The 12,642-nt window shown below is 45.8% G+C and overlaps 1 protein-coding gene across 8 annotated transcripts in view; it reads left to right on the top strand.

Moving 5' to 3' along the window:
- Positions 1 to 12,642, top strand: part of LOC122367046 (golgin subfamily A member 4-like) — a 71,255-nt gene that overhangs the window by 34,205 nt on the left and 24,408 nt on the right. For all 8 annotated transcript variants that reach the window (XR_006253986.1, XM_043339820.1, XM_043339818.1 and 5 more), the window contains 16 exons: positions 125 to 256; positions 449 to 1,068; positions 4,127 to 4,414; positions 4,749 to 4,933; positions 5,086 to 5,211; positions 5,341 to 5,511; positions 6,078 to 6,203; positions 6,383 to 6,518; positions 6,746 to 6,872; positions 7,039 to 7,159; positions 8,029 to 8,190; positions 8,541 to 8,653; positions 9,515 to 9,752; positions 10,588 to 10,755; positions 11,455 to 11,610; positions 12,133 to 12,240. Coding sequence is in view for 7 of the 8 variants with exons in the window: in XM_043339820.1 (XP_043195755.1) it covers positions 125 to 256; positions 449 to 1,068; positions 4,127 to 4,414; positions 4,749 to 4,933; positions 5,086 to 5,211; positions 5,341 to 5,511; positions 6,078 to 6,203; positions 6,383 to 6,518; positions 6,746 to 6,872; positions 7,039 to 7,159; positions 8,029 to 8,190; positions 8,541 to 8,653; positions 9,515 to 9,752; positions 10,588 to 10,755; positions 11,455 to 11,610; positions 12,133 to 12,240 (2,977 nt within the window). In the remaining variant the exon portion in view is untranslated. The remainder of the gene's footprint in view (positions 1 to 124; positions 257 to 448; positions 1,069 to 4,126; positions 4,415 to 4,748; positions 4,934 to 5,085; positions 5,212 to 5,340; positions 5,512 to 6,077; positions 6,204 to 6,382; positions 6,519 to 6,745; positions 6,873 to 7,038; positions 7,160 to 8,028; positions 8,191 to 8,540; positions 8,654 to 9,514; positions 9,753 to 10,587; positions 10,756 to 11,454; positions 11,611 to 12,132; positions 12,241 to 12,642) is intronic.

Below are 12,642 nucleotides of genomic sequence, written 5' to 3'. Positions count from 1 at the left end.
GACTATTGAAGTGATTGTCATCCATCAACTATTGCCGGTGGTTAAATTAGTTAGGCACAGAATGTATCATCTCAAAGCGTCACAGCTCCCGTCATTTCTTATGTATATTTTTTTGCTCCTTCAGTGTTTTGGAGGAGGAGATGAACGAGCTGCGGAAGAAGCTGATAGACAAGGAGAGGGAGAACGATTCCCTGAAGACCGAGGCCGAGATGGGGCGGAGCAAGAAGGGTGGTAAGGTGATCTACGCACGCAGCAGGTAAGCTCGGTCCTCAATACGAACAATGAATACATAAACAATGTTCGCCTATTGTTTGCCTATTTTCATGACGACGGAAATGCCTTACAGAGACCAGTTTTCGTAACCCGATTGTAAAGCACCCCCTGATTGCCTTTGCCATAGCTTGTGCCGCATCCGGCTGACGCCCCCTCACCCCGATCTTCTCTGCAGATCGCTGGACATCAATGAGCTGCAGACGTCCGATCTGCGACGGCAGCTGCAGCTGGCCGAACAGGAGGCCCAGCAGCTGCGCTCCAAGAACTCGGAGCTGGAGCGCGAGGCTGCCGACGCGGCCGTCGAGAGCCGCCGGCTGTCTGCCCGGCTGGCCAAGCGACCGGCCGCCACCGGCCCGGAGAAGCTGGCCATGGAGAAGGCCGAGCTGGAGGAGCGTCTGAGCCGCGCCGAGCGCAGGCTCTCCGAGAAGGAGGCCACTATCGGCGAGCTGCGGCGCGCTGTGAAAGAGGCGGCCTCTGGCGGCGACCAGAGCAGACTGAGCCCGAGCCGGTCGCCGCGAGAGGGCCGCCGCGCCGAGCGAAACAGTGAGGTGGATGTGGAGGGACTGCGGCGAGAAAAGGACGCCCTGCAGAGTGAAATGAAGAGTAAAGAGCGAGAACTCAGTGCGGCGAAAAAGAAAGTCAGTGAACTGTCGAGTGAGAAAGAGCGGTTGAGTGATATGGTGCGCAAGATGAAAGACATTCCTAATTTGAAGACGCGTATTCCGAAAAAGGTGACGGACTTGACCCCAAAGAATACGTTGAAGAAGTGGGTAGAGGAGCTGGAGGACGAAATAGGTAAGTGGATGTGGGAGGAGGGATGATACAATGATGTGTTAGAATTATGCGATGGATGAGTAAAGTAAAGTGAAGGGATCCATTTTTGTTAGATAGCTATTCTGTTGGTCATTCGGCGCGATTTACACTTCTTCCAGTGAGTTGGAGTTATAGAGCATTTTAGTGTTAGATATGTGTCACATTTGTTTATATATAAAGATGTCACATTGTGCTTTCCCAATTCCTAGCTTGATCTCAAGAAAGGTAATAAGCGACAGGTAGCAACATAGAGAGAGAGAGAGAGAGAGCGTGTTTCGGCAAGTCATAGGCATGTGCGATTTCCGGACTGATGTCGACAATTCGTGAAAGATCCCGTGTGGGATGATATCGCGTTAGCTTTAAAAACAGTTAAATGCTTCACCCATTGAGTTCCAGCAAATGATCATCGATCAACCTAGCGTCTTAGAAAACCCTTATGAAAAATCCAAGATACCTATACATGATTTGAGGATTCAGAAGCATTTTCGTCATTAATGATTTACTTATGATAATTATATCCCGGCAAAATATTATCTGACTTTGATATATTTGCGAAATTGCGTTATTATTGGCCGTGAAGAGGTTCCTACCCGCGCCCCGCTGGGCTATTCAATTCAGCCATACGCGACCTGCTCGCGCAGATTCTGCCCCCCCCCCCCCTGTCTAACTTCCGAACCGATGGTCGTAGAAAGACGGGGAAAACGGGAATCGAAAGCTCTCAACAAGGCGGATCTTAAGAGCCCATGTTTTTGCTTAAGTAGGTCAGAGGTCAGGTCAAGGTCAGGTCAAGGGTACAAAATGCAAGTTTCTACAGTATCTATCGGCCTTGCACCGTAGTTGCCGAAAAATGGACTGAGACTGATTGCCCAAAACGTGTTCTTAGGCTACCAAGACAATATTCTTTGCATATAATATCATTCAAAGGTCAAGGTCAAGGTCAGGTCAGGTCAGGTCAGGTCACTAAAAACAAAATATAGAAAATGGCATGTGCCACACAGGTTTTTTGGGTCATTTTATTCATAAAATTCAATAGGCACACTCAATAAGTGATATGGACCACCTCTGGATCAATTTTAGGTCGAGGTCAGGTCAAGGTCAGGTCAAGTGAGGTCAAATTTTGAGATTGGTTGTTAAGGCCTAAAAAGGTGTCTAACTGATGCAGTTTTTCACGGCGAATCGAATGGTGCGATTTTTGTTTCCGTAGGCTAGTTCTAGAATTTCCAAAAAAATCATTTTTCAAAATAATTGTGTGTCGTGACATAAAATTTTGAATAACTCCCACATTTTTGAACCGATTCTTCTAAAAATTGGTATGTAGTTGCACCTAGACCACTTTTCTGACATATATTCCTTTTTTCGATACACTCAAAATTTTAGATTTTATAATTATTTTCCCAAAAACGTCAGTTAAAAATGGGTCCAAATCCAAAATTTTCAACAAACCCAGAAGGCCATTTGATAGACAAAGTAGAATCACGTATAACGTTTTTTGTTACGTCTTGATTCCTTTAAAAATGAAGATGGTAGCGGCGCTTGAAATTTTGCCGTTTTTTTAGGCGAAAATGGCGAACATGACGTCACTAAAACGTCGGAAATTTTCTAAAAAAAAATCAGATTGATTTCGCTCAAATTTTCAGGAAACGACTTAAATTGATGTATGATAAGGTACTCAAAGTTTGACGTCGCTGGTGTAACGCGTATAGAAGTTATTGGCAAAAAACGGGAGGGGGCAGATTCTGCCCCCTCCCCAGCGGGGAGCGAGTTAACCCTCGCCGGCACAGGCCATTTTGCGTCCTTCGACGGCACAAGAGGGAGGGGGGTTGGTTGGTACTACCCCCCTCGCGTTTGGCCCCTGATCAAGCTAGAGCTTCGCGAATGAACTGAGTGTGTTGCCCGTCACGAGAGGAAGCCGATGATATTCAATTTTAAGGTCCTAGGTCATCGGGTGACCTTCCAGGTCAGGTCAATGACCCGAAAATCGGAAAAATCGGGACCTGTTAGAAAGTCGTAAAGTGTGGCTGCTTAGAGGTTTTCCGGGGTGCTGATCACGAATATCGTGTTAGTGTTCATCACAGATGATGTCGTCAAGCGTTTAGACCAGGTCTGGTCAGGTCAGGTCAGGTCAACCGGTAGGGGTCGTGACGGGTATCGTAATACGTGTCAACCGCCTCTGACAGCTTCCCAACATGTTACGAAGGCATCAAAACTACTTCGTAAATGTTCAAATGGTTGCTAAATTCGAAATCAGCTCCAAAGACTAGCTTACAAATATGTAAAACTCGAAAAAGTGAACCAAGGTCACCAAAGGTCAATGACCTGACCTGACCTTCAGGTGACCTTGACACCCACCCTAATGCATGGGAGCAACATCAAATCACATGTTTGAACGTTTGAAACCACGAAAAGCTTGCAAACGCGCGGCTAATGCGAGCCGACATACGCCGAATCGCGATTCCGGCCAAACATGGTCTCGGAAAAGAGTTCACAGGTCAAAGGTCATTTGGGTCAGGGTCATGAAATTTTCAAAGTAGGTGTGAAATTGATCAATGCGATGATACTAAAAGTTTGTCGCGGTCGGCCGCTTCTTACGCGAGTTATTCGCGAAAAACCTTAGGGGGGTGCATCAACTCCCCCCCCCCCTGGGCGGCGAGGGTTAAGCATCGTCGTAGCATTGATCTCGTAAAATATCCACCCGGCCTGTGTTGTCTGGTATCTGTATGTATGTACTATACTATTTTCTGAGATGTAAAACAAGCCGACATGGCCTGTAGCACGGCCATTTCCGCATGTGTAAGTGAACCCCATTGATGTTTTAATTCGAATGTGAATGAAAATTGCATTGCAACTTGTCAATTGTTTTGAAACCTCCCAGAAGAAGCTCACTATTTGTAAATCACACAATGCTAGTTGGTGGGCAAACGGATGCTTGAAGTCTCGTTCATGTTGATTAAAATGTGACCTTAAGTTGGAGTTTTGACTGGGCGTCGTTCTTTAATGTTGTTTTTACTAAAGTAATGTTTTGTTGACACGTCTTTTACAGCTGTTTGCGCTATTCAGCTGAAGAATAATTCCAATAATGGTCAAGCTGCAAGTAGTTTTGGAAAATCGAAGGATGTATTAGCACTTGAAGAGAAGGTAAAAGAGCTAACTACTTCCATTGATGATTATAAAAAGAACGTAACAAAGCTTGAAAGGGAAAAGGAAGACCTTGAAATTGCTAAAAACGAGGCAGAATCGGAAAAACTAGAAGCAGAAAAAGCAAAACAAAAGGCTGAAAAGGAGAAGACCAAAGTAGAAAAGGAGAAGAAACGTCTGGAGACCGAGTCAAGTAAGTTTTTTTCTCAATAGGTATTAGGCATAGAAAACTCCAGACGCATCTCAGCCATACATATACCTACGACATAACTCAGCCATATATGGCTGAGTAGGCATGTAGGCATGTAGGCATATATGCCTACATGCAGGACACCCTGACTGAATACGTTAGCCTAAAATCGATTAAAAATGATATTTTTTTACTTAACTTAATGAAAAAAATATGATAATAGTTTTGGCCTGCGCTGTCTTCGTGTAGCACCTCATGCAACCTGACGAAGACGGAAATAATAAAAGCCTTCTTTACCAACCTGACATACTCTCCTTTGAACCGTACATCTCCGTAGGCTCTTCGTCAAAGGCGATAGCGGACCAGACGAAAGCGCTCAGAACTCAGGTAGACAAGGTGTCAAAGGAGCTGGAGGAGGAGAAAAGTCAGCTCTCGTCGCTTAAACAGCAGCTTGATCTCAAGGAACGCCAGCTGCAGAGGGCCAAGAAGGGGGAGGAAGCCAAGGACACTACTGAGAAAGAGGTACGTTGCTTTTGGTAATGAAAGTTTGCTTATGATGTGCCAGTGACTGTGATGAAGGCACGGATGTATATTGTATAGCTTAGGGGGCGTGTAAATAGGTTTATTGCCCCATAATACCAAAATGTGTGATCACTGACGTTTCTTGTGGTCAGCTCGCTGATAAGGTTTTGGAGCTGACGGCCGCGGAAACAAAACTCCGATCAAGCGACTCTAAGCTGAAGACTGCGGAGAAACAAGCAAAGGAGCTGCAAGAGAAACTCGAACTCACCAACTCTCAGGTATCTACTTGCACTTGCATACTAATAAATAAAAGCGACATAAAAAGCCACAGTCGGTTTTCCGCTGTCGTTTTCGCTGCGCGCCTGCACCTGTTGATCACTGATGTCCCCTGGTTGGCCGTCCTGCAGCTGGCTGAAGCTCAGGAGCGGCTCCAGCAGCTCGATACCAACCAGCGCAGCCTCTCCTCGCACTGGCTGACCGAGCGCGAGGACCTCAAGACCTCCGTGGACCGGCTCCAGGCACGGGTCACCGAGCTCGAGAAGACCAACGCAGAGAAACAGAAACGCATCAAGGAGCTGGTAGGCACATACGCGATACCTGTGGGCGGTGGGAGAAAGGTTGGCTGATGAGGACAGACTACATACAGGAATGAGTTGATTAGAAAATGATGCAGGCATTAAACATCAGTGATGCTTAAAGACACTTCAAAAAAGCTAACAGCAGCTTAAAAAGAGCGCGATCCGTCGTTACACTACTGAGCTTCGAATAATTTGATTTAGGAACATTTCAAATGGCTCGGTAATTTTGCTCGAGTTGTGATATGTTTCGCTGTTTAGGTATAGGCCTACCTTGCAACAAAATCAAATTATTCATATTTATTCGTTTTGATCAAAGCTATAACTACAGATAAATCAATAAATGTATCGCTTTTGGATAGCTGTCAGTCGAACGCCGCTATCACCGACTTGATCAAAGTTTTGCAACGTTCTAAAATCTCACTATCTAATTTTCAGTTCCTCCATCTATAGATACTTTGTTAGATTTAAACGATTAATATGTTAACGTTTTTGTTCTGGAAATTGTGGTACAATTATTTGCATTTGAATTGACTATGAATTTATTATATCTAATCTAATGCTTTCAGGAGGAGAGCAAGGGCAAGGTATCTTCTACAGCTGGAGGTGCTTCCATTGCCAAAATCGACGCCCTGCAGAAAGACAAGGCCAAATTGGAGAAGCAGCTGAAAGAATTCGAGGAAAAAATCACTCAGGTATGGGAAACTTCCCCAGATGTAAATGGTATTGCTTTGTAAGAAAGGCCGTTGTAAGAAATAGTGCACCAGTCATTTGCAATTCCCTCTTCGTTTGTTGAGCTGCCTACTTAACTCTTGCGTTTAGTTGTATACGTATGTGTGACTGATATTCGCTGAACGTATTTTGCACTTTTTAGCACGAGAAGAAGCAGCATGCCGCCGAGGAGAAGGCAAGAAAACTGGAACAGCAGTACAAGAAGGAGAAGGAGGAGTGGGAAACTCAGCGGAAGTCATCCCTCTCTGATGGGACTTCCTCCAAAGAGCGAGTTGAAAGTGAGTACTTTTACACATCATATTTTTAGTCATTCTGAAATGCAGGATTAATGATTTGCCAATTCTTTGACTTCACTTTTTTGAAGAATTAAGTGTAACCTCATACATATATCCTAGTCTGCTAAATAATGCACGTTGGAAAGGTACAAAAGCTGCAGTTTGTATTAGTATTTATATCAGCTGTAGTAGCGATTAATGTTGGTGCTTCACTCTTATAACTTCTGCAGAGTTGGAGGCAAACCTGGCTGATCAAATGCAGGAGTACGAGGATCTCACACGAAAATACGAACTCCTTGAAGAGGACTATGTCGTCATCAAGGCACAAATGGTCATGGAAAAGGAGCAAATAGAAGGGTATGTGTATAATGCTTATCAATGATCTAGAATTACTGAAGATTACTCATTGCGTTTTGCTTATCATTTCGTATAAAAGCATCCTGGGATTTCATACGATCCTAGTTTTTGATTGTACTCGACTCATGTAATAAAGGTGACATTGTGGGGAACTCTGTTCACACAGGGAGTTTACCACGCTGAAGCACGAGTATGACACAGCCCAGCGGGAGCTGCGTACGCTGCGAGAGACCTACAACGCCAAACAGGATCAGTGGATCAAGGATAAGCTCGACATGGAGGAAAAGGTAACCGACCGATGCTCGTTTGACAATAATATTTAAACTTATCAAAGGCGAACCCTTGGAGAAAAGGTAAACGATCTACAAACATTTGGATAATTACCAATAGTATGTTTTGAACGTACATTTCAACTGTGGACCTTTTAAAACGGTGGAAAACCTCTATTATTTATATGAATTTGTTTGTCTCTGCTTATTTGTTTATTTATTCGACAATGCTCAAACTCAGTCCGAGAGACCCTTAGTCATGTTCAAGTGCCGTCTTTTCGTGGCCCGAGCTCGTATGTACTTACCTCGTGCCCATTGACTGCCGGAAGCTGATGGGCGCCTCTCGCATGCTTTTGTCATAAGTTATCATGTCCGAGTGGCGTTACTGTACGTTGTCAGCTGCAGTTGCATACGTTGCCCGATTATTGCCAGCGCGGTAGCAAGTGCCGAGATTTCAGTCGTCTGAGCTGTAGTGTAATGTTTGCTTAGTCTGATATTGCATTGGAACTGAAGTGCTCAGTCCAGAGGATAATCTATCGTCTAGCCAGTCAGTGCAATCACAGTATACAAGAGTCTTATCCTATCGTAATCCACTGTTCAGTTGTGTGTAATGCATTGGTTGACCTAGCCAGAGTCACAGAGCTGTTTCAACGACAAGAGAAATCAAACGCTTTCGAATCGAAAACCGCTTGTTTCAAGCCATTCAAATTCAACATGGTTAAAATGAAATAATTTGGAATAAGCCTGTATAAACCATTCCAACATCGATTCGTGCAAAACACTCGTGGTTGAGCCACCATGCATTAAATGAGTTATTCATTATTATGGTTGAAACATCCCGATATCAAACCATTCAACCATTCTCTCGAACCCGTAACTACCATCAGATGAAGGAAGCGGACGAGAAGCTGAACCGCTCCGGGGGCGAGGCGTGGCGGCTGGAGAAGACGCGTCTCCAGGACCAGATCAGCGACAAGGAGACAGAGATCGCCCGCCTGAAAAAGGCCGAGGAGTTCTACATGGACGAGATCAGCTCCATCAAACGAGAGGTCAGTGGGCCGTGGCCAGTCATTGCACTGCGTGCACATAACCTTATAGCTGAGAGTGGATAAATCGTTGCCTGCTAGCAATGGTTTATTTATTTGACTTTAGCTATTCATGAGCCTTTTTTAAGCTCTCCTTCATCTCTTGTGCTATAGGGACGAATATGTATTTTGTGGGCACCTTCTTCTACGTTGGGCTGCTTTGAGGTCCACCGTGTTGATCGAAAAATATGAAAACGTTCATGCAGCGACCTAAATGCATAAGTGTGACGATATAGGTACTTTGGTGATATATGTGGTACATATATGTAGGTTGTCATGCATTGCTGTTTTACGTTGTTTTTTGGTTGCGACAGGGTGACGAAATGCGACGAAAGCTGGACGACTACAATATGGTCAGCAAGATTCAGCGAAACCTCTCGGTGGACAACTCACACCTGGAAAAGGAAATACGCGACCTCAAAACCAGGTATGTGTTTAGTCTGGCCTAGGAAAGTACATAGATTGTTGTTTTCGATGTAGTGGAAGGTAATACTTCGCAACTGTTATTTACCAAACGTATTATTTTGTCCAACTTTTTAGGTGTTTTTTTTTTTTTGCAAATACCTTCTTCCATTGTTAGTGGTCGAAAAGAAATGCCTCAACACATAATCACAGCTGCATGTCGCTAAGACAAGCACAATCACAAACTTATCACCTTGTGACTTGTGTTGTTCACATGAATCCTCAGTTTCAGTTCTCTCCAATACAATTGGGCGGCTGATGTTTTCAACATCATTTCGTCATGAGCTGCAATTGTGGCGAAAACGATTATCTTTACTCAGTGTGTACCTACCCGACAGAGTCCAAATTTCAATCTCATCTCTGACATGAGTGGCGGTGGAGCGCCTTTTGACCCATCCCCCTCACGTACCAGTTGTTGGGTGCAGCTTGAGTGGCGTGGACTGAAGAATGACTTCCTGTCCCGCAATCGGTCTAAAGATCAATCTGAATTTAGCAGAAGTCAAATAATCGGATTTACATAGATGAGCACACAAGACTTAGTGCACAAAGCAAAGCACGTATGTACTTACACATGCATTCCAGCAGTATCGACGTCTCGCACAATATTATACATGCATTCCAGCAGTATCGACGTCTCGCACAATAGTGATGCCTCTCAGCGCCTGTTCGTACAACTTACCAACCCTCACCTTACCTTATTCTCCCACCTTTCTCTAACTCGCCACCGCCCATGGCAAGGTCTCCACCTCACGTAATTCTTCTAACGCTTCTTCAGCCGCCCGCTGCCTATCCGTTCACCTCACCGGACCCCTCCGTATCCCATCAGGATCGTTTCGGAGGAGAAGGCCCATCGACAGGAAGTCAGCCACCTCAAAATCAAACACGACTCCGGCCTGGCCATCATGAAGGACGAGCTTCACAGTCTCAACCAGCAGACCAGCAAGTACAAGCGGGAGCGGGACACCTACAAGACGATGCTGGAGGGCGCTCAGAGGACCATCGGTGACCTGAAGCGGAAGAGCCGCGCCCAGGATGACGGAGGCGATGCCGTCGATTCCGCTGACGTAAGTGAATGTTCGGGTTCGGACACTGCTGAATGGGTGGTGGTGAATATCAGGGTGATTGCTGTGTCAAGCAGACTGAGAACTTTTGTTTTTAGCGCAAATTGAGCTAACCCAAACTTTGTAACGGAAGCGTGTATTTATCTCTTTCTTTTGCCAAAATGTCATATCAGCCCGTATTTTATTCGAATCAGGGATAGATGCTACCTCAACCAGGCAATTATGAATTATGACAAACTAGGGATAATCGTAGCGGTTGTTTTTTATCGCCACACTCCCTATTTCGATTCGTCCTTCTCTCTCTTCTCTCTCTCTCTCTCTCTCTCTCTCTCTCTCTCTCTCTCTCTCTCTCTCTCTCTCTCTCTCTCTCTCTCTCTCTCTCTCTCTCTCTCTCTCTCTCTCTCTCTCTCTCTCTCTCTCTCTCTCTCTCTCTCTCTCTCTCTCTGTCTCTCTGTCTCTCTGTCTCTCTGTCTCTCTGTCTCTCTGTCTCTCTGTCTCTCTGTCTCTCTGTCTCTCTGTCTCTCTGTCTCTCTGTCTCTCTGTCTCTCTGTCTCTCTGTCTCTCTGTCTCTCTGTCTCTCTGTCTCTCTGTCTCTCTGTCTCTCTGTCTCTCTGTCTCTCTGTCTCTGTCTCTGTCTCTGTCTCTGTCTCTGTCTCTGTCTCTCTCTCTCTCTCTCTCTCTCTCTCTCTCTCTCTCTCTCTCTCTCTCTCTCTCTCTCTCTCTCTCTCTCTCTCTCTCTCTCTCTCTCTCTGTCTCTCTCTCTCTTTTTCTCCCTCTCCTTCCCTCCCTCCCTCCCTCCCCTCCGTCTGACACACACGGCTCTGTTTTCCCCGGCCAGCTGGCGGAGACGAACCAGCGCGTGCGGGAGCTGACCCTGCAGCTGACCAGTCTCGAGGACCAGCTGTCAGCCGCTCGTCTCGAGGCCAGCAAGCTCAGGACCGAGGCCACCACCGAGCGGTCCTCCTGGGAGATTCGCGTCCACGACCTGCAGACCAAAATCAACGAGGTGGGCGGCACGTCGTCGGACTTGCTGGGCGTCGATCTGATCCGGGAAATATGGGGTATTTGCTACACCCATACGTTGATTTAAAAATTGTATTGTGTTTCCCCGTCACTTTCCTTGAAATGCCATGCTTGTCAACATGCGTGCCACCATAAATATTGCCACAGTTTAGCTATCGATATTTTTTATTATTTTTTAAATTCTGCTAGTCAGACCATCGCCATTTTATACAATAAAATATCAGGTTATGCTTCGTTGGCGCTTATGGGCTATTTGGCAATTTTCATGCAATATGTGCCTACCCATAAAATCAAATATTATGTTTTTATTTGTCATCTTTCACTGTGGCACCGCCTTTACCCGTTTTCTTGATGTCCTTCCCATTTGAGTCGAATCTGACCTGTACTGACCCATTTTAACTGTTCTGGTCCCATCTGCATCTGATCCGGCTGACCTGTACTGAACCATCTGACCTGTGCTGATCCCATCTGACCTGACCTGTGCTGACCCCATCTGACCTGTTATGATCCCATCTGACCTGAACTGTGCTGACCCCATCTGACCTGACCTGTGTTTGTCTAATTTGCCTCACCTGTGCTGAACCCTTCTGACCTGACCTGTGCTGAACCCATCTGACCTGACCTGTGCTGAACCCACCTGACCTGACCTGTGCTGACCCCATCTGACCTGACCTGCTGCCAGCTGGAGGAGGACAGGATCATGTCGTCGGGTCACGCGCGTATCTCCGGTATACGAGCGCGCATGGAGCTGGCCTGGAGCAAGGAGCGGGCTGAGCATCAGAGGCTGATCCAGGACACCTCAAAACTGGCTGAGGAGCTGAAAAACACCCTACATGAGGCAAGGCAGAGTGGGACTGCGTGTGTGAGGGGAGGGGAGGTTTGGACAGGTGTCATTCGTCAGATCTAGGCCGAAAAGTGACGCCATACATGCATTATTTTGCCCCTTTTAGCCCATTGCAATGGAACTGTGACAAAATGATATGCATCCTTCAAGGTAAACTACTTTGAAGATTCCTTGTTTTGTTGTAACCATTTTCCCAATCGGGAAATCCCAGGAAGGGGAGAGTCAAAGTGAAATATTAAGCGCGTCACGATATCCAGAAATGGCCTGTCCCATCATCCGACGTGCTAAAAAGACCTCCTGTACCTGTAGTATCTGATGCGATCACCGTCCCTGATCGGATGCCATCCCTATCAACATCTCTATCGAGCATCGGAGCGAACCATATTGGCTCATATCACCGTTCGGCTGAATGTTCTTCCGCTCCCATGGATCGGCTTACATGGGCGGATACTCGATCCGTGTTTTAGCATCAAAAGTCACATCCTCATATCTCTGACACCACCTCACGTTTGCTAGGTGGAGAGGCAGCTCGAAAACGAACGGGCCGAATCGAAGCGGAAAGTGGAGCAGGTGAAGCGGTCAATGGAGGATGAGACTGTAGATTCCAAGAGGAAAGCGAAGGAGGTGAGAGAGATGTGTGTCAACAGCCGCCGGCCTGCCTTCTGTCGGCGGCGAGATATCTCACATAGGTATTTTTAAAGTGCATGTGCAGGTGTTGGAAATAGCGGGTCATTTCTATATGCACCTCTGTCTTTCATTTGCACTTATGTTTTTATCATTTCAGCTCAACGAAGTCGATTTTGCATTGTTAACATCCTTACTTTTGCCTCATGTTTGATTTCATTTTGGCCCAAGCAATGCGTTACAGATATTTTGTTTGCATAGGTATTGTCTTTTTCAGCATTGTATTTACAAGTACATTTACGAGCTCACTTAGCATCTTGTTCAGAAACCAGATTCATACCAGGGGTCTTGAAATCGTACTGGCTTGTAAACCTATAAGTTCCATATCGATTTTATTATCAT

The sequence above is a fragment of the Amphibalanus amphitrite genome, unplaced genomic scaffold (genome assembly GCF_019059575.1).
Source record: "Amphibalanus amphitrite isolate SeventyFive unplaced genomic scaffold, NRLGWU_Aamphi_draft 000846F_arrow, whole genome shotgun sequence".
NCBI classification, from domain to species: Eukaryota; Metazoa; Arthropoda; class Thecostraca; order Balanomorpha; family Balanidae; genus Amphibalanus; species Amphibalanus amphitrite.
Note: the sequence above shows the minus strand (reverse complement) of the source record. Positions and strands in the feature narration are given on the sequence as shown.